The sequence below is a fragment of the Erythrolamprus reginae genome, chromosome 2 (assembly GCF_031021105.1).
Source record: "Erythrolamprus reginae isolate rEryReg1 chromosome 2, rEryReg1.hap1, whole genome shotgun sequence".
In the NCBI taxonomy this organism is placed as follows: domain Eukaryota; kingdom Metazoa; phylum Chordata; class Lepidosauria; order Squamata; family Dipsadidae; genus Erythrolamprus; species Erythrolamprus reginae.
The window spans coordinates 19701914-19722908 of NC_091951.1; the positions used below are offsets into that span (position 1 = coordinate 19701914).

The 20995-nt window shown below is 46.6% G+C and overlaps 1 protein-coding gene across 1 annotated transcript; it reads right to left on the reverse strand.

Moving 5' to 3' along the window:
- Nucleotides 1-1391: 1391 nt before the first annotated feature.
- LOC139159851 (zinc finger protein 345-like) lies at nt 1392-18067 on the reverse strand. The gene is made up of 2 exons (XM_070737276.1): nt 17993-18067; nt 1392-3118 (listed from the first exon to the last, which is right to left on the reverse strand). Exon 2 carries the CDS (start codon nt 3026-3028, stop codon nt 1799-1801), a length of 1230 nt encoding a protein of 409 aa, XP_070593377.1. The 5' UTR covers nt 3029-3118; nt 17993-18067; the 3' UTR covers nt 1392-1798.
- Between the last annotated feature and the right edge of the window lie 2928 nt (nt 18068-20995).

Below are 20995 nucleotides of genomic sequence, written 5' to 3' on the forward strand. Positions count from 1 at the left end.
TCGTTGTTAAATTTTTAAAAAAGTTTCCCCCTGGATTTATTGGTATCACCTGGAACAAAAACAAAATTTTGGGTAAAATATTCATCTTAATTGTGGCAACTCTTCCCGAAAAAGGATATTTTTAAGTTATTCCAAATTTCTAAATCTTTTTTAATTTCCGCTATTAATTTTATATAATTATCATTTTTTAATGTAATTGTTTTTGAATTTATCCAAATTCCCAAATATTTAACCTTTTTAACTATTTTTATGTCAGAAATGCGTTCTAATTTACTTTCTTGGATTTTACTCATATTTTTCGTTATAAATTGTGTTTTGCTCTTATTTATTTTTAGTCCTGCTACTTTTCCATATTGTTCTATTGTCTGAATTAATATTGGGACTGTTGTTATCGGATCTTCTATTATAAAAGTCAAATCATCTGCAAATGCTTGGACTTTATATGTCTAATTTCCAACGGTCAAACCTTTTATTTTTGGATCTGCTCTTATTTTTATCAGTAAAGTTTCTAGAGATAAAATGAATAATAAGGGTGATATAGGGCAACCTTGTCGGACTCCTTTGTTTATTTCAAAGGCTTCCAATTGTTCATTATTCAATATAATTTTAGTTGTTTGTTTTGAATAAATAGCATCTATTAAATTTACAAATTTGGAACCAAATCTCATTTTATTTAATTGCCTTTTTATAAATGTCCAATTGACGTTATCAAAAGCTTTTTTAGCGTCTAAAAACATTAATGATAGTGTTTTTTCAGGATGCTGTTCATAATATTCTAATGTATTAATAATCATTCTTAGGTTATTTTTAATCTGTCTACCTGGTAGAAAACCATTTTGGTCTTGATGAATTTTCCCATTTAAGATCCTTTTCAATCTATCTGCATATATTGCAGTGAATATTTTATAATTAACATTTAATAGTGATATAGGTCTATAATTAATATTTTCTTTTGCTGTCCCTGGTTTGTGAATTAAAGTTATTAAGGATTCTGACCATGATTTGGGAATTCTACCATCTAGTCTACACTCATTAAAAATTTCCAACATATTATTTGTTATTATTTCACTATCTATTTTAAACCATTCTGCCGGTATGGCATCTGGTCCAGTTGCTTTATTATTTTTTTGCTTTTTAATAATTATAAGAAGCTCTTCAATTGTTATTGGTCCTTCCATCTTTTCCTGCTGTTCTTCCGTTAATTGCGGTCTGTATGCTCTAAATATTTAAAAACTTCATCCTCACTAATATTTTCCTTTTTGTATAATTCTTTTAAAAAGTTTTGCACTATATTTGCTTTTCCTTCTGTATTATATTTTATTATTCCATCTTTGTCTTCTAATTTTTTTGATTATTTTTGACTGTCTCTGTTTCCTTAATTTCCTTAATTATTTTTGACTGTCTCTGTTTCCTTAATTTGTATGCGAGCCATCTTCCTGGTTTGTTAGCATGTTCGAAGAAATGTTGTTTAGCTCTTTTTATTTTTTCTGCTATTTGATTTGGTCTATAAGTCTAATTTTATGTTTAACTCCATGCTCTTTGCATTTTGTTGCGATAAAGTTTCTAATTGTTTTAATTCATTTATTAATTGTTCATATTGGGTTTTTTTCTTTATTTAGTTTTGCAGTATAAGAAATAGTTAATCCTCTTACGTACGCTTTGGCAGTGTCCCATAAATTTTGTGGGGTAGTATCTGAATTTTTATTTATTTCAAAAAATATCTGTGTGACTTCTAGTGTGCAAGTGTTGAAGGTTGGGAAAAACATTTTCCACGCTCCAGATATTTATACGGTTTTTCTCAAGTGTGGATTCGCTGATGCCTCACAAGAGACTTTTTCTGGGAAAAACATTTATCACACTCTGAGCATTTGTGAGGTTTCTCTCCTGTATGGATTTGACTGTGACGTCTAAAGGAAGATGAACAAGCAAATGTTCTCCCACAGTCTAAACATTTGTAGTTTTTTTCCCCCGTGTGAATTTTTATATGCACTCGAAGATTTGATTTCTCACTATAAAATCTTCCACAGTCGACACATTGATATGGTTTCTCCCCTGTGTGGGTTTTATGATGTCTCCGAAGATCCTTCTTGTTCCCAAAGCATTTTCCACATTCTAGGCAGCTGTGTGGCTTCTCTCCTGTGTGGACCCTCTGATGGGTTCTGAGGTATTCTTTTCGGGAAAAGCATTCCCCACACTCCTCACATTTGAATGGCTTCTCTCCCGTGTGGATTCTCTCGTGATTCTTAACATCTGTTTGTGTAACAAAACTTTTCCCACACTCCCCGCATTCATGGGGTTTTTCTCCTTTGTGCCACCTCTGGTGTCTCTTGAGGTTAGCAGAAAGCGTAAATCTTCTCTCACATTCTGTGCATTCATAGGGTCTCTCTCCAGTGTGAATTCTCTGATGTCGGAGCAGGGTTGATTTTGAGGCAAAACATTTCCCACATTCGAGGCACTTTTCGTTTTTCTCCCCTCTGTGTGTTTTCGCATGATTGTGAAGATACCGACTCTGGGTGAAACATTTTCCACATTCAAAGCATTTGTAAGATTTGATTCCTGCATGAATCTTCTCATGGGACCAAAGACTTGATTTCTGAGAAAAGCTCTTCCCACATTCCCAACACTTGTAAGGCTTCTCCCCTGTGTGGATTCTCTCGTGGATTTTAAGATTTCCTATTCGAAGAAAAGATTTCCCACATTCCAGACATTGATAAGGTTTCTCTCCGGTGTGGATTTTCTGATGTGTAAGAAGGCCTGACTTTTTACTAAAGCATAAGTCACATTCCTCACACTTAAAGGGTTTTAATGTTGGGGGCCTTCTGAGATCTTTGGAGTTTTCCCCAGAGAAGGATTTCTCAGCCTCCAAACTTTGACTGGATCTGTTTCCCACATGGTCCTTCCTGTGAGTCAAAAGGTGGGACCTGCGAGCAAAGGATTTCCCACACTCTGAGCATTCATGGCTTCTTCCGTGGTTTTTCGGGGTGCTGCTTATGTCTGACGGGGGATCCAAGAGTTTTCCAGGCTCCATCCTTTCTGGCAGTTGCTGTCTTATGTTGATTTTCTATTATTTGTTGATAGATGGCTTACAGGTAAATAATTGTTTACAATCTTTTATTCCCTGTTAGAAGGAGAAAGAAGTGAAGCATTATATTTCCTTTTCAGACACAGAATCATAAAATCTTAGCCTTGGAAGGGACCGTGAGGGTCTTCCAGTCTGACCCTCTTCCCAGGGTAGGGTGCTCAGTATACCTGAGGCCTTGTGAGGAAGTCCCTAAATTTTTAAGAGGACTGTCCTCAATGTATGACCATACTTGGGATTTGAATCTCGATCCTTCACTAAAGCAGTGTGTCAATTCTGAAATGGATCAAGCCTGCCGCAGCCATCTCTCATTTCTCTAGTTGCCACACAGCTCAGGGCGAGGGGAGAAGAATTGAATGCAATCTAGCCAAAACAACCTGCTATCTCGTGGGAACCAAGGTCATTCTCAACAGGGGCCAGCAGGAGAATGGAACTTGTTGCCAAGGTGATACAAGAGCACCTAATTGAGAAATGTGACTCTAGGGGAGGGGGGATGCCTAATGTTTAGTTATGCTGAAAGGGTGAGAAACAGCTAGAGCTCATTTTAAGTTCATCCCTGCAAAAACGATGAACTCAATAAAGCAGTTCTCTGAGGAAGCCTAAAATCTCAAAGCGCTGAATCTTTTGGGATCATTAGCCAGAACCAGGACGCAGTGGTTAGAGCAGTGTTTCCCAACCTTTTTTGAGCCGCGGCACATTATTCATATTTTTAAAATCCTGGGGAACACTGAACGGGGGGACGGGGGCACGCGGGGGGGGCTAAAGAAAAGTTTGGACAAAAAAAATATCTCTTCCTCCATTTCACTCTATTTCTCCCTCCCTCTTTCTCTCTCTTCCTTCCTTCCCTTCTTTCTCTCTCTCCATCCCTCTTTCTTTCTTCCTCTCTTTTTTGCTCTCTTTCTCTCCCCCTCCTTCCCTCCCTCTATGTCTTTCTCTCTCCCTTGCTCTCTCTCTGCCTCTCTTGCTATCTCTCTTTCATTCTCTCTCTTTCTCTCTCTTTCTCTGTCTCTCTTGCTTTGTCTCTTTCTTTCTTTCTCTCTCTCTCTCTCTTTCTCTGTCTCTCTCTTTGTCTCTCTTGCTATCTCTTTCTTTCTCTCTCTCTCTGTCTCTCTTTCTCTCTCTCTTGCTATCTCTCTTTCTCTCTCTTTCTGTGTCTCTTGCTATCTCTCTTTCTCGCTCTCTATCTTTCTCTCTTTCTGTGTCTCTCTCTCTGTCTCTCTTGCTATCTCTTTCTCTCTCTCTCTCTTGCTATCTCTTTCTCGCTCGCTCTCTTGCTATCTCTTTCTTTTTCGCTCGCTCTCTTGCTATGTCTCTCTTTCTCTCTCTCTCGGGCGGGGGGGCGCGGGGGGGCTAAAGAAAAGTTTGGACAAAAAAATATCTCTTCCTCCATTTCACTCTATTTCTCCCTCCCTCTTTCCTCCCTCCCTCTTTCCATTGTATCTCTCCCTCCTCTTTCCTCCCTCCCTCTTTCCTTTCTATCTCTCCCTCCCTCTTTCCTTTCTATCTCTTTTCTTTCTATCTCTCCCTCCCTCTTTCCTCCCTCCCTCTTTCCTTTCTATCTCTCCCTCCCTCTTTCCTTTCTATCCTTCTCTCCGTCCCTCAGCGGCGGCAAAGAAGAAGGAAGGCAGGCTGCAGAGGGCACCGAGGACAAGAGCGCTCGCTCGTTCCCTCGCCCTCTGACTTCCCTCCCTCGCTGCTGAAAAGACGAGCGCGGGCACGAGCGCGCGCGCGGGCCCGCTGCAAGATGTTTTTGTTTGTTTGTTTTTTTCCTTCCCCCGCCTCACGGGAGAGAGAGAGAGAGAAAGAAAGAGCGCAGCCAGGAAAGCGGCCTCGAGCCGAGTGCGAACTGCAGGATGCGGCAAAGGACTCCTTGCCAATCAAAAAGGGGGTGGGGGTGGTGAAGGCAAAGCCTGGGAGGCGGGGAAGGGAAGAGCGGGAGACCCCCAGACAGAACGGCTGAGGGGAAGGAAAGACGGAAGGAGGGAGGGATTGAGAAGCGAAGCCAGGGAGGGCTGAGAGAAAAGGGGAGCGGCGCGCGCGAGAGAGGGGCGGGGCGGGCATTCCCGAAACGGACGGAGAAAGCCCTCTCTCGCAGCGAAAGCGCTCCCAGCCAGGGGGCTGCGAGAGAGGGCATTCTCCTTCCGTTTTGGGAAAGCCCGCCCCGGCACCGGCAGCGCCCTAGGAGCTCCGCAGCACACCTGGCTGTGACTCGCGGCACACCGGTTGGGAAACGCTGGGTTAGAGGAGGGATCGCGGGAGCATTTCACTCCACAACCACCATCCCACACTCCTGCTTGCAATCACAAGTGATATTGGAGGTCCTTAAGTGGGGGGAGGTGCAGGCAATAGTTGTGGGGGGCATCTCACACCTCAGAAGGAAAAGGGGGGACATGATCGAAACATTTAAATATGTTAAAGGGTTAAATAAGGTCCAGGGGGGAAGTGTTTTTAATAGGAAAGTGAACACAAGAACAAGGGGACACAATCTGAAGTTAGTTGGGGGAAAGATCAAAAGCAACATGAGAAAATATTATTTTATTGAAAGAGCAGTAGATCCTTGGCACAAACTTCCAGCAGATGTGATAGATAAATCCACAGTAACTGAATTTAAACATGCCTGGAATAAACATAGATCCATCCTAAGATAAAATACAGAAAATAGTATAAGGGCAGACTAGATGGACCATCAGGTCTTTTTCTGCCGTCAATCTTCTATGTTTCTATCTCAGAAGGGGGGGAGACAGGCATCAATAAATTGGGGAGTCACCCACTAAAGTGGGATGCAAAGCTGCACCCATCCTTGGAAGCCTGAGCCCAGCCATGCAAAGTACCCCTGATTGACAGCAATGCTGGGCCTGGGTCTTGGAGTGGAGGCCTTCAGAACTCTCAGCCATCTGCCACTGTTCCCAGGCCTGGCCTTCACCCCAGTGTCTCCGCTACCACTGAGAAATGTGGCCTTAATCCCCAGATTGGAGGCCTTTGCAAACAAGCTCCATTTTCCAAGCCACACGTTCCGTACAGTTTCCAAGCAATGTGTCCCAAAGCATCTCTTGGGTTCCCCAGGAGCCCTTAAGTGAAGCTAGGAAAAATCACATCAGATAACTGTACAATTAGCACAGGGCCTCCCCCCCCCCAAGGCTGTGTACTCTCACCACTACTCTTCTCTCTATACACTAATGACTGCATCTCAAATGATCCATCTGTTAAACTATTGAAGTTTGCAGACGATACAACAGTGATGTTGTCTGGAGGACAGAAGGAAAAGGGGGGACATGATCGAAACATTTAAATATATTAAAGGGTTAAATAAGGTCCAGGAGGGAAGTGTTTTTAATAGGGAAGTGAACACAAGAACAAGGGGACACAATCTGAAGTTAGTTGGGGGTAAGATCAAAACAAACATGAGAAAATATTATTTTACTGAAAGAGTAGTAGATGCTTGGAACAAACTTCCAGCAGACGTGGTAGATAAATCCACAGTAACTGAATTTAAACATGCCTGGGATAAACATATATCCATCCTAAGATAAAATACAGAAAATAGTATAAGGGCAGACTAGATGGACCATGAGGTCTTTTTCTGCCGTCAGACTTCTATGTTTCTATGTTTCTATGATCAGACTCATTCGAGACAATGATAAATCCGCATACAGACGGGAGGTTGAACAACTATCCTTGTGGTGTGACCGGAACAATCTAAAACTGAACACACTCAAAACCGTAGAAATGGTGGTAGACTTTAGGAGAAACCCTTCCATTCTTCCACCTGTCACAATACTAGATAACACAGTATCAACAGTAGAGACCTTCTAATTTCTAGGTTCTATCATATCTCACGACCTAAAATGGTCACCTAACATCAAAAACATCATCAAAAAAGCAGAACAAATAATGTTCTTTCTGAGCCAGCTCAGGAAGTTCAAACTGCCTAAGGAGCTGCTGATACAGTCCTGCAGAGAAATCATTGAATCTGTCATCCGCACCTCTATAACTGTCTGGTTTGGTTCTGCAACCCAACAGGACCAACACAGACTTCAGAGGATAATTAGAACTGCAGAAAAAACAATTGCTGCCAACCTGCCTTCCATTGAGGACCTATATACTGCACCAGTCAAAAAGGGGGCGGGGAAAATATTTACTGACTCCTCGCATCCTGAACACAAACTGTTTCAACTCCTACCCTCAAAACGTCGCTACAGAGCACTGCAAACCAAGACAACTAGACAAAAGAACAGGTTTTTTTCCCTGAATGCCATCACTCTACTACCGTGTTTCCCCGATAGTAAGGCAGTGTCTTACTATCTTTTTACCCCCAAAAGCCCCACTGTGTCTTACTTTGGGGGTATGTCTTACATTGTCCCGGGCACCAGGGCCAGCTCGTCTTCGGGCGCGGGGAGCTGCCGGAAAGGAGGCGGGCGAAGGAGGGCGCCTGACCGCGCCACTCACCTTTCGGCTGTGCTGATTCTGGCTGCTCATCTTGCAGGGAGCCCCCAATTCTTCTTCCCCGCGTGATGTGATGTGGGCCACCCCATTCACCTGGTGCACGGGGCAGGGAGAGACCTCGACGTTCGGCGGGTTGCGGGGAGCATCCCCTCGCCGCTCCCGGCAATGTTTCTCGGCAGGGGAGGCCAACTCCGCGGCGACACGGACGCTCGGCTGGCTGGCTAAAGGCAGGCCAAGGGGTGGATGGGCAGTCAAAAAGGGTGAGCGGCCGCCGCTGTGCCCTCCTTCGCCCGCCTCCTTTCCGGCAGCTCCCTGCGCGCCCCTCGCCTTCGCTCGCCGCGGCACCACCGCCTCTTCCCCTGCCGAGGCTCAGCTGCAAGCGGCCAGCGAGGCCGATCGGCTCCGAGGCGAGCGGAAAGGAGGCGGGCGAAGGAGGGCGCATCTCTTTCTTTTTCGCTCGCTCTCTTGCTATGTCTCTCTCTCTCTCTCGGGCGGGGGGGCGCGGGGGGGCTAAAGAAAAGTTTGGACAAAAAAATATCTCTTCCTCCATTTCACTCTATTTCTCCATCCCTCTTTCCTCCCTCCCTCTTTCCATTGTATCTCTCCCTCCTCTTTCCTCCCTCCCTCTTTCCTTTCTATCTCTCCCTCCCTCTTTCCTTTCTATCTCTTTTCTTTCTATCTCTCCCTCCCTCTTTCCTCCCTCCCTCTTTCCTTTCTATCTCTCCCTCCCTCTTTCCTTTCTATCCTTCTCTCCGTCCCTCAGCGGCGGCAAAGAAGAAGGAAGGCAGGCTGCAGAGGGCACCGAGGACAAGAGCGCTCGCTCGTTCCCTCGCCCTCTGACTTCCCTCCCTCGCTGCTGAAAAGACGAGCGCGGGCACGAGCGCGCGGCGCGGGGCCCGCTGCAAGATGTTTTTGTTTGTTTGTTTTTTTCCTTCCCCCGCCTCACGGGAGAGAGAGAGAGAGAAAGAAAGAGCGCAGCCAGGAAAGCGGCCTCGAGCCGAGTGCGAACTGCAGGATGCGGCAAAGGACTCCTTGCCAATCAAAAAGGGGGTGGGGGTGGTGAAGGCAAAGCCTGGGAGGCGGGGAAGGGAAGAGCGGGAGACCCCCAGACAGAACGGCTGAGGGGAAGGAAAGACGGAAGGAGGGATTGAGAAGCGAAGCCAGGGAGGGCTGAGAGAAAAGGGGAGCGGCGCGCGCGAGAGAGGGGCGGGGCGGGCATTCCCGAAACGGACGGAGAAAGCCCTCTCTCGCAGCGAAAGCACTCCCAGCCAGGGGGCTGCGAGAGAGGGCATTCTCCTTCCGTTTTGGGAAAGCCCGCCCCGGCACTGGCAGCGCCCTAGGAGCTCCGCAGCACACCTGGCTGTGACTCGCGGCACACCGGTTGGGAAACGCTGGGTTAGAGGAGGGATCGCGGGAGCATTTCACTCCACAACCACCATCCCACACTCCTGCTTGCAATCACAAGTGATATTGGAGGTCCTTAAGTGGGGGGAGGTGCAGGCAATAGTTGTGGGGGGCATCTCACACCTCAGAAGGAAAAGGGGGGACATGATCGAAACATTTAAATATGTTAAAGGGTTAAATAAGGTCCAGGGGGGAAGTGTTTTTAATAGGAAAGTGAACACAAGAACAAGGGGACACAATCTGAAGTTAGTTGGGGGAAAGATCAAAAGCAACATGAGAAAATATTATTTTATTGAAAGAGCAGTAGATCCTTGGCACAAACTTCCAGCAGATGTGGTAGATAAATCCACAGTAACTGAATTTAAACATGCCTGGAATAAACATAGATCCATCCTAAGATAAAATACAGAAAATAGTATAAGGGCAGACTAGATGGACCATCAGGTCTTTTTCTGCCGTCAATCTTCTATGTTTCTATCTCAGAAGGGGGGGAGACAGGCATCAATAAATTGGGGAGTCACCCACTAAAGTGGGATGCAAAGCTGCACCCATCCTTGGAAGCCTGAGCCCAGCCATGCAAAGTACCCCTGATTGACAGCAATGCTGGGCCTGGGTCTTGGAGTGGAGGCCTTCAGAACTCTCAGCCATCTGCCACTGTCCCCAAGCCTGGCCTTCACCCCAGTGTCTCCGCTACCACTGAGAAATGTGGCCTTAATCCCCAGATTGGAGGCCTTTGCAAACAAGCTCCATTTTCCAAGCCACACGTTCCGTACAGTTTCCAAGCAATGTGTCCCAAAGCATCTCTTGGGTTCCCCAGGAGCCCTTAAGTGAAGCTAGGAAAAATCACATCAGATAACTGTACAATTAGCACAGGGCCTCCCCCCCCCCCCCCAAGGCTGTGTACTCTCACCACTACTCTTCTCTCTATACACTAATGACTGCATCTCAAATGATCCATCTGTTAAACTATTGAAGTTTGCAGACGATACAACAGTGATGTTGTCTGGAGGACAGAAGGAAAAGGGGGGACATGATCGAAACATTTAAATATATTAAAGGGTTAAATAAGGTCCAGGAGGGAAGTGTTTTTAATAGGGAAGTGAACACAAGAACAAGGGGACACAATCTGAAGTTAGTTGGGGGTAAGATCAAAACAAACATGAGAAAATATTATTTTACTGAAAGAGTAGTAGATGCTTGGAACAAACTTCCAGCAGACGTGGTAGATAAATCCACAGTAACTGAATTTAAACATGCCTGGGATAAACATATATCCATCCTAAGATAAAATACAGAAAATAGTATAAGGGCAGACTAGATGGACCATGAGGTCTTTTTCTGCCGTCAGACTTCTATGTTTCTATGTTTCTATGATCAGACTCATTCGAGACAATGATAAATCCACATACAGACGGGAGGTTGAACAACTATCCTTGTGGTGTGACCGGAACAATATAAAACTGAACACACTCAAAACCGTAGAAATGGTGGTAGACTTTAGGAGAAACCCTTCCATTCTTCCACCTGTCACAATACTAGATAACACAGTATCAACAGTAGAGACCTTCTAATTTCTAGGTTCTATCATATCTCACGACCTAAAATGGTCACCTAACATCAAAAACATCATCAAAAAAGCAGAACAAATAATGTTCTTTCTGAGCCAGCTCAGGAAGTTCAAACTGCCTAAGGAGCTGCTGATACAGTCCTGCAGAGAAATCATTGAATCTGTCATCCGCACCTCTATAACTGTCTGGTTTGGTTCTGCAACCCAACAGGACCAACACAGACTTCAGAGGATAATTAGAACTGCAGAAAAAACAATTGCTGCCAACCTGCCTTCCATTGAGGACCTATATACTGCACCAGTCAAAAAGGGGGCGGGGAAAATATTTACTGACTCCTCGCATCCTGAACACAAACTGTTTCAACTCCTACCCTCAAAACGTCGCTACAGAGCACTGCAAACCAAGACAACTAGACAAAAGAACAGGTTTTTTTCCCTGAATGCCATCACTCTACTACCGTGTTTCCCCGATAGTAAGGCAGTGTCTTACTATCTTTTTACCCCCAAAAGCCCCACTGTGTCTTACTTTGGGGGTATGTCTTACATTGTCCCGGGCACCAGGGCCAGCTCGTCTTCGGGCGCGGGGAGCTGCCGGAAAGGAGGCGGGCGAAGGAGGGCGCCTGACCGCGCCACTCACCTTTCGGCTGTGCTGATTCTGGCTGCTCATCTTGCAGGGAGCCCCCAATTCTTCTTCCCCGCGTGATGTGATGTGGGCCACCCCCTTCACCTGGTGCACGGGGCAGGGAGAGACCTCGACGTTCGGCGGGTTGCGGGGAGCATCCCCTCGCCGCTCCCGGCAATGTTTCTCGGCAGGGGAGGCCAACTCCGCGGCGACACGGACGCTCGGCTGGCTGGCTAAAGGCAGGCCAAGGGGTGGATGGGCAGTCAAAAAGGGTGAGCGGCCGCCGCTGTGCCCTCCTTCGCCCGCCTCCTTTCCGGCAGCTCCCTGCGCGCCCCTCGCCTTCGCTCGCCGCGGCACCACCGCCTCTTCCCCTGCCGAGGCTCAGCTGCAAGCGGCCAGCGAGGCCGATCGGCTCCGAGGCGAGCGGAAAGGAGGCGGGCGAAGGAGGGCGCATCTCTTTCTTTTTCGCTCGCTCTCTTGCTATGTCTCTCTTTCTCTCTCTCTCGGGCGGGGGGGGCGCGGGGGGGCTAAAGAAAAGTTTGGACAAAAAAATATCTCTTCCTCCATTTCACTCTATTTCTCCCTCCCTCTTTCCTCCCTCCCTCTTTCCATTGTATCTCTCCCTCCTCTTTCCTCCCTCCCTCTTTCCTTTCTATCTCTCCCTCCCTCTTTCCTTTCTATCTCTTTTCTTTCTATCTCTCCCTCCCTCTTTCCTCCCTCCCTCTTTCCTTTCTATCTCTCCCTCCCTCTTTCCTTTCTATCCTTCTCTCCGTCCCTCAGCGGCGGCAAAGAAGAAGGAAGGCAGGCTGCAGAGGGCACCGAGGACAAGAGCGCTCGCTCGTTCCCTCGCCCTCTGACTTCCCTCCCTCGCTGCTGAAAAGACGAGCGCGGGCACGAGCGCGCGCGCGGGCCCGCTGCAAGATGTTTTTGTTTGTTTGTTTTTTTCCTTCCCCCGCCTCACGGGAGAGAGAGAGAGAGAAAGAAAGAGCGCAGCCAGGAAAGCGGCCTCGAGCCGAGTGCGAACTGCAGGATGCGGCAAAGGACTCCTTGCCAATCAAAAAGGGGGTGGGGGGTGGTGAAGGCAAAGCCTGGGAGGCGGGGAAGGGAAGAGCGGGAGACCCCCAGACAGAACGGCTGAGGGGAAGGAAAGACGGAAGGAGGGAGGGATTGAGAAGCGAAGCCAGGGAGGGCTGAGAGAAAAGGGGAGCGGCGCGCGCGAGAGAGGGGCGGGGCGGGCATTCCCGAAACGGACGGAGAAAGCCCTCTCTCGCAGCGAAAGCGCTCCCAGCCAGGGGGCTGCGAGAGAGGGCATTCTCCTTCCGTTTTGGGAAAGCCCGCCCCGGCACCGGCAGCGCCCTAGGAGCTCCGCAGCACACCTGGCTGTGACTCGCGGCACACCGGTTGGGAAACGCTGGGTTAGAGGAGGGATCGCGGGAGCATTTCACTCCACAACCACCATCCCACACTCCTGCTTGCAATCACAAGTGATATTGGAGGTCCTTAAGTGGGGGGAGGTGCAGGCAATAGTTGTGGGGGGCATCTCACACCTCAGAAGGAAAAGGGGGGACATGATCGAAACATTTAAATATGTTAAAGGGTTAAATAAGGTCCAGGGGGGAAGTGTTTTTAATAGGAAAGTGAACACAAGAACAAGGGGACACAATCTGAAGTTAGTTGGGGGAAAGATCAAAAGCAACATGAGAAAATATTATTTTATTGAAAGAGCAGTAGATCCTTGGCACAAACTTCCAGCAGATGTGGTAGATAAATCCACAGTAACTGAATTTAAACATGCCTGGAATAAACATAGATCCATCCTAAGATAAAATACAGAAAATAGTATAAGGGCAGACTAGATGGACCATCAGGTCTTTTTCTGCCGTCAATCTTCTATGTTTCTATCTCAGAAGGGGGGGAGACAGGCATCAATAAATTGGGGAGTCACCCACTAAAGTGGGATGCAAAGCTGCACCCATCCTTGGAAGCCTGAGCCCAGCCATGCAAAGTACCCCTGATTGACAGCAATGCTGGGCCTGGGTCTTGGAGTGGAGGCCTTCAGAACTCTCAGCCATCTGCCACTGTCCCCAGGCCTGGCCTTCACCCCAGTGTCTCCGCTACCACTGAGAAATGTGGCCTTAATCCCCAGATTGGAGGCCTTTGCAAACAAGCTCCATTTTCCAAGCCACACGTTCCGTACAGTTTCCAAGCAATGTGTCCCAAAGCATCTCTTGGGTTCCCCAGGAGCCCTTAAGTGAAGCTAGGAAAAATCACATCAGATAACTGTACAATTAGCACAGGGCCTCCCCCCCCCCCAAGGCTGTGTACTCTCACCACTACTCTTCTCTCTATACACTAATGACTGCATCTCAAATGATCCATCTGTTAAACTATTGAAGTTTGCAGACGATACAACAGTGATGTTGTCTGGAGGACAGAAGGAAAAGGGGGGACATGATCGAAACATTTAAATATATTAAAGGGTTAAATAAGGTCCAGGAGGGAAGTGTTTTTAATAGGGAAGTGAACACAAGAACAAGGGGACACAATCTGAAGTTAGTTGGGGGTAAGATCAAAACAAACATGAGAAAATATTATTTTACTGAAAGAGTAGTAGATGCTTGGAACAAACTTCCAGCAGACGTGGTAGATAAATCCACAGTAACTGAATTTAAACATGCCTGGGATAAACATATATCCATCCTAAGATAAAATACAGAAAATAGTATAAGGGCAGACTAGATGGACCATGAGGTCTTTTTCTGCCGTCAGACTTCTATGTTTCTATGTTTCTATGATCAGACTCATTCGAGACAATGATAAATCCGCATACAGACGGGAGGTTGAACAACTATCCTTGTGGTGTGACCGGAACAATATAAAACTGAACACACTCAAAACCGTAGAAATGGTGGTAGACTTTAGGAGAAACCCTTCCATTCTTCCACCTGTCACAATACTAGATAACACAGTATCAACAGTAGAGACCTTCTAATTTCTAGGTTCTATCATATCTCACGACCTAAAATGGTCACCTAACATCAAAAACATCATCAAAAAAGCAGAACAAATAATGTTCTTTCTGAGCCAGCTCAGGAAGTTCAAACTGCCTAAGGAGCTGCTGATACAGTCCTGCAGAGAAATCATTGAATCTGTCATCCGCACCTCTATAACTATCTGGTTTGGTTCTGCAACCCAACAGGACCAACACAGACTTCAGAGGATAATTAGAACTGCAGAAAAAACAATTGCTGCCAACCTGCCTTCCATTGAGGACCTGTATACTGCACCAGTCAAAAAGGGGGCGGGGAAAATATTTACTGACTCCTCGCATCCTGAACACAAACTGTTTCAACTCCTACCCTCAAAACGTCGCTACAGAGCACTGCAAACCAAGACAACTAGACAAAAGAACAGGTTTTTTCCCCTGAATGCCATCACTCTACTACCGTGTTTCCCCGATAGTAAGGCAGTGTCTTACTATCTTTTTACCCCCAAAAGGCACCAGGGCCCGGGCACCAGGGCCGGCTCGTCTTCGGGCGCGGGGAGCTGCCGGAAAGGAGGCGGGCGAAGGAGGGCGCCTGACCGCGCCACTCACCTTTCGGCTGTGCTGATTCTGGCTGCTCATCTTGCAGGGAGCCCCCAATTCTTCTTCCCCGCGTGATGTGATGTGGGCCACCCCCTTCACCTGGTGCACGGGGCAGGGAGAGACCTCGACGTTCGGCGGGTTGCGGGGAGCATCCCTTCGCCGCTCCCGGCAATGTTTCTCGGCAGGGGAGGCCAACTCCGCGGCGACACGGACGCTCGGCTGGCTGGCTAAAGGCAGGCCAAGGGGTGGATGGGCAGTCAAAAAGGGTGAGCGGCCGCCGCTGTGCCCTCCTTCGCCCGCCTCCTTTCCGGCAGCTCCCTGCGCGCCCCTCGCCTTCGCTCGCCGCGGCACCACCGCCTCTTCCCCTGCCGAGGCTCAGCTGCAAGCGGCCAGCGAGGCCGATCGGCTCCGAGGCGAGCGGAAAGGAGGCGGGCGAAGGAGGGCGCAGCTCCAGCCACTCGCCTCGGAGCCGATCGGCCTCGCTGGCCGCTTGCAGCTGAGCCTCGGCAGGGGAAGCGGCCAGCGAGGCCGATCGGCTCCGAGGCGAGCGGCCGGAGCTGCGCCCTCCTTCACCAGCCTCCTTTCCGGCAGCTCCCTGCGCGCCCCTCGCCTTCGCTCGCCGCGGCGCCACCGCCTCTTCCCCTGCCGAGGCTCAGCTGCAAGTGGCCAGCGAGGCCGATCGGCTCCGAGGCGAGTGGAAAGGAGGCGGGCGAAGGAGGGCGCAGCTCCGGCCGCTCGCCTCGGAGCCGATCGGCCTCGCTGGCCGCTTGCAGCTGAGCCTCGGCAGGGGAAGAGGTGGTGGCGCCACGGCGAGCGAAGGCGAGGGGCGCGCGGGGAGCTTGGAAGCAATGTCATCGCCCCCCCCCCGCATTACCCCCGTGTTTCCCCGAAAGTAAGACATATGTCTTACTTTCGGGGTATGGCTTATATAAGCCGACCCCCCTGAAACCCCCCATATGTCTTACAATCGGGGGGGTCTTACTATCGGGGAAACACGGTAATTCCCTCAAAACTGTCAGACTTTTTACTAAGTCTGTACTTTTATTTCTACTAGTTTTTTCTCAGCATTCCTGTCACCCATTTCCTCCCACTTAGGACTGTATGACTGTAACTTGTTGCTTGTATCCTCAAATTTTTATTAATATTGATTGTTTCTTCATTGCTTATTTGACCCGTGACAATCATTAAGTGTTGTACCACATGATTCTTGACAAATGTATATTTTATTTTATGTACGCTGAGAGCATATGCACCAAGACAAATTCCTTGTGTGTCCAATCACACTTGGCCAATAACAAATTCTATTCTATTCTATTCTAATATTGAACATGATCTGAAAATGAGTAAAGGAGGAGGAGGAAATAGGATTACTGGATGAGAATACAGAATACTGAATCGTAATTGAAAAATATCTTAATAAGACAAAACGGAAGAAACCAACAGACCCAAATCAGCATGGCTTTACTGAAGGCAAATCATGTCAGACTAATCTCATTGATTTCTTTGACTATGTCACAAAGGTGTTGGATGAAGGTGGTGCCGTGGATATTGCCTACCTGGACTTCAGCAAAGCCTTTGATACGGTTCCACATAAAGAGCTGATAGATAAATTAGTGAAGATTGGACTTAATCCCTGGATAGTTCAATGGATTTGCAGCTGGCTGAATCGTAGACATCAGAGAGTTATTGTTAATGGCGAGTATTCTGAGCAGAGTCAGGTTACAAGCGGTGTGCCACAAGGGTCTGTTCTGGGTCCTATTCTTTTTAATATGTTTGTGAGTGACATAGGGGAAGGTCTGATAGGGAAGGTTTGCCTATTTGCCGATGACTCTAAAGTGTGCAATAGGGTTGATATTCCTGGAGGCGTCTGTAATATGGTAAATGATTTAGCTTTACTAGATAAATGGTCAAAGCAATGGAAACTGCAGTTTAATGTTTCCAAATGTAAAATAATGCACTTGGGGAAAAGGAATCCTCAATCTGAGTATTGTATTGGCAGTTCTGTGTTAGCAAATACTTCAAAAGAAAAGGATTTAGGGGTAGTGATTTCTGACAGTCTCAAAATGGGTGAACAGTGCAGTCAGGCGGTAGGGAAAGCAAGTAGGATGCTTGGCTGCATAGCTAGAGGTATAACAAGCAGGAAGAGGGAGATTATGATCCCGCTATATAGAACGCTGGTGAGACCACATTTGGAATACTGTGTTCAGTTCTGGAGACCTCACCTACAAAAAGATATTGACAAAATTGAAGGGGTCCAAAGACGGGCTACAAGAATGGTGGAAGGTCTTAAGCATAAAACGTATCAGGAAAGACTTAATGGACTCAATCTGTATAGTCTGGAGGACAGAAGGAAAAGGGGGGACATGATCGAAACATTTAAATATATTAAAGGGTTAAATAAGGTCCAGGAGGGAAGTGTTTTTAATAGGAAAGTGAACACAAGGACAAGGGGACACAATCTGAAGTTAGTTGGGGGAAAGATCAAAAGCAACATGAGAAAATATTATTTTACTGAAAGAGTAGTAGATCCTTGGAACAAACTTCCAGCAGACGTGGTAGATAAATCCACAGTAACTGAATTTAAACATGCCTGGGATAAACATATATCCCTCCTAAGATAAAATATAGAAAATAGTATGAGGGCAGACTAGATGGACCATGAGGTCTTTTTCTGCCGTCAGACTTCTATGTTTCTATGAAATCCAACAGGGACCAAAGCATAGTTGTGTGAAGGGAAAACTCAGTGGAAGGTGAGAGAGACCAGATGGGGCAGAGCGTGGGTGGAAAGGACGGCTCTTTCCTGCTCTTTTTGGAGGCTGCAAGGCCACAAAGATTCCAGTTAGGCTTTTCATGAATTTATTTACAATTAATCAAGTGAGCCTTCTGGCCATCAGCTTCTTCCAGCAGCTCCTCCCAAGACACCTCTCCAAAAACTTCCTTTGTGCTTTGGAAAAAAATCCATCAAGGAGAAGCTCCCATTGCAAGATCATTCTCTGTTACGAATCTGCACAAACGTGTTAAAGCTCCGTTTACTCCACTTTTTCCAATTGAACGTGAGGAATCTGGATGCTCGGAGATCTCTTGCTCTGACGGACCACAGAGAGACCTTCCCCCAAATCTCCTTCCCGGACCCACCCGAAGCCCCCCGGGGATCCTTGGCCGGGCGAGGAGCCCCCTTTGCCCCCCTGGAGGGAAGGGAGGGATCCAACCGGCAAGCCCAAGAGGGGGATCCGCAGCTCGCTTTCTGCTGGCGGGGAGAAGACCTCCTGGCAGGAGGGAGAGCAGCCTCACCTGCACCGAGCAGGATCCAGGAGCTTCTCCCGAGGGATCCAGTGCCGATCCTCCAAGACACCAGCGGGATTCTCGGAGGGAACCGGAAATCCAGAGAGTGGGAGAGGCGGTGACCCCTCCCCTTTAATCCCTCTTTCCCCCCCCCCCTCCCGCCAGAACCACGTGCTCCGAAAGCTCCTCCGTTCCTTCTAATGGGTGTCGGTGTGGACGCTCCCATGGGAAGAATGTCGCCCTCTGCAGGCTGCAAGCGGGATTTCTTCGTTCCCGGAAACCGCAAGATAGGAAAAGGGGAACGGTTAGGGGAGGAGCCAAGATCGCGTTCTTGTTCCCATGGAGACAACACGATACTGTACTAGGAAACTAGGCAGCCAGTGGGGAAATGATTTTTTAATTTTTTTATTTATCCGTCTTTATTATTTTTTCAAAAACTCAAGACAGTGAACATATTCCCCACATCTTCCTTTACTCATTTGCCCCACAACAGCCCTCTTATGCTGAGTGATTGGCCCTCAGGCTTTCTTTCTTTTTTTTAAATTATACTGTATACACAAAACATAACATAACGCACAAACATGCATTGTTAGGAATCATAGTTCCTATTTTGGTTATAGCACATGGTAAGTCCACGTAATTTTTATTTACTTATAAATATTTTTGATATACAGTATTTATAAATCATTTCCCTACCTACGGTATTTCTTCTATATGTATCAACTTTCTGGTCTATTTTTCCATTTTGTTACAATTTTATATATACATCTAACAACTCATTATTTGCTCATTTTGTAACATTCAGTCTTTATATTTTAACCATACATAAAACCTGCTCTGAGGTAGATAATATTCTGATTCTTCCTTATTTTGCAATTATTTGAATATATTTCTTTTACATAATTTCCAAGCCTAATTCCTAGTTTTTTGAAAAAGATTTCTGGTTTCCAATTGATCTATTATTTTTCCAATAGCTGCCTTTGCTCTTTTTTTAAAATATGGACTTCTTATAATATTACTTCTGTATTGAGTTTTCTTTGTTTTGTAAAATATGTTTTCTCTTGTTTTGGTACATTAATTCCATTGATATTAATAGAAATCATGTTGATTTCTTCTTCCACTTCTATGGAAGGAAACCTTAAGGTTGGGTTTAGTGTTCTTTTCTTTTGTTATAAGGCTCCACAATCCTTTGCACCCTCATTTAGGGACAAAGAAGAAAGGGAGCATCTGATTGAGAATCAAGGGAGAGAAAAGGGCTGGAAGAGCCAGGGTTATGGGTGTAGGTATCCTTATTGTGACGCCTTCCCCAGATTCCCCCCAAAGGAAGAGAGAACGAGAAGCATGGAAATGATTTTCCTTTGCAATCCATAGAGTTTGTGGGGATCTCTTCCCTTCTATCGTATTTCCTGCCATTTTTGGGAAGCGGGGTAGGGACCTCACCGGGATTCAAGGTTGCCTCCAGAGCATTAGACAGACTGCTAGACCAGTTGAGCATCTGCCTGCCTTTTTCCATCCTGGGAAGATGGAGGAGGTCCCTCAGGAAGCACCTCCCCTGGACCTCATTTCCCTCCCACCCCCTCCAGACCCCGAACCAAGGGTGGATCCTGTTTGGACCGATAATCTCTTGTTACAGGTTTCCTGCCCCTTCCCTGAGAAACCTCGCTCCTTCCTCTTGTAGCTGCTGGGAACCATGGGCCCTGAAGGCCTTCCTCCTCCTCCTCCCCAAAGGCCATTTCCTAATCTAGGGGAGGTCCAAGAGCCACTTTAGCAGCTCAGTATGGCACAATCTGGCTGCCATCTTGTCTGCTTTGAGCCACCCAGACCATCTTTTGAAAAAGACCCTCTCGGTTATTTTAAACAATACCTTTATTAAGGATTATATGCACAGAAAGATAGTACAAATATTGTGAATAGATGAAAAGGACAATGAAAAAAGGAGAAAAATTCATTCCACAAAGATAATAGGAAAGAAAATTTTCCCTCTTCATCCTAGGTCAGAAGATTCAACAACAAAACTTTAGCATTAAATAAACCACCAGATTCATTCCACCCTTCACCCATTTTCTCCTCTCTATATTTTAGGTTTTCCTTGTGGATCAGCACAGTCTAGTAAAAATTAAGAGAAATACAAGGTTCCTTGACTTATGACTGAAGGATTTTATGACCAGGAATCCATTCCAAGTTATCAAGGACTTCTTGTACTCTACAAAACATGATATCTACTCCCCTTATGACCCTTGGTGTAATCATTCAGATAAATTTATAATGCAAGTTTGGTTCTCACACTCCCAGCATTTATACCCTTTTCCCTCATTGCATATACTCTGAGTTTCTTTTGCTTCAGTAGGAAAAACATTTTCACTCACACCAAATAATTTTACGATTTCCCGTCTGTCACTGTATGAAATTCCTGGTAAACATTAAAATGTATTGAAAAAAACTGCTCTCAACATTGTTCACAACTGAATAGATTTATCTCTATTGCCGATCAATTTCCGGTCACAATTCAAAGTGTTGGTTATGACCTACAAAGCCCTTCATGGCATCGGACCAGAATATCTCCAAGACCGCCTTCTGCCGCACAAATCCCAGCGACCAGTTATGTCCTACAGAGTTGGCCTTCTCCGGGTCCCGTCGACTAAACAATGTCGTTTGGCGGGACCCAGGAGAAGAGCCTTCTCTGTGGCGGCCCCGACCCTCTGGAACCAGCTCTGCCCGGAGATCAGAACTGCCCCCACCCTCCTTGCCTTTCGTAAAGTTCTTAAGACCCATCTCTGCCGTCAGGCATGGGGGAACTGAGACATCTCCCCCGGGCCTTTACAGTTTATACATGGTATGTTTGTGTGTATGTGTGCTTTTAATAATGGGTTTTTTAGTGTTTTTTAAATTATTAGATTTGTTCTTACATTGTCTTTGTTATTGTTGTGAGCCGCCCCGAGTCTGCGGAGAGGGGCGGCATACAAATCTAATAAATAATAATAATAATAATAATAATAATAATAATAATAAATA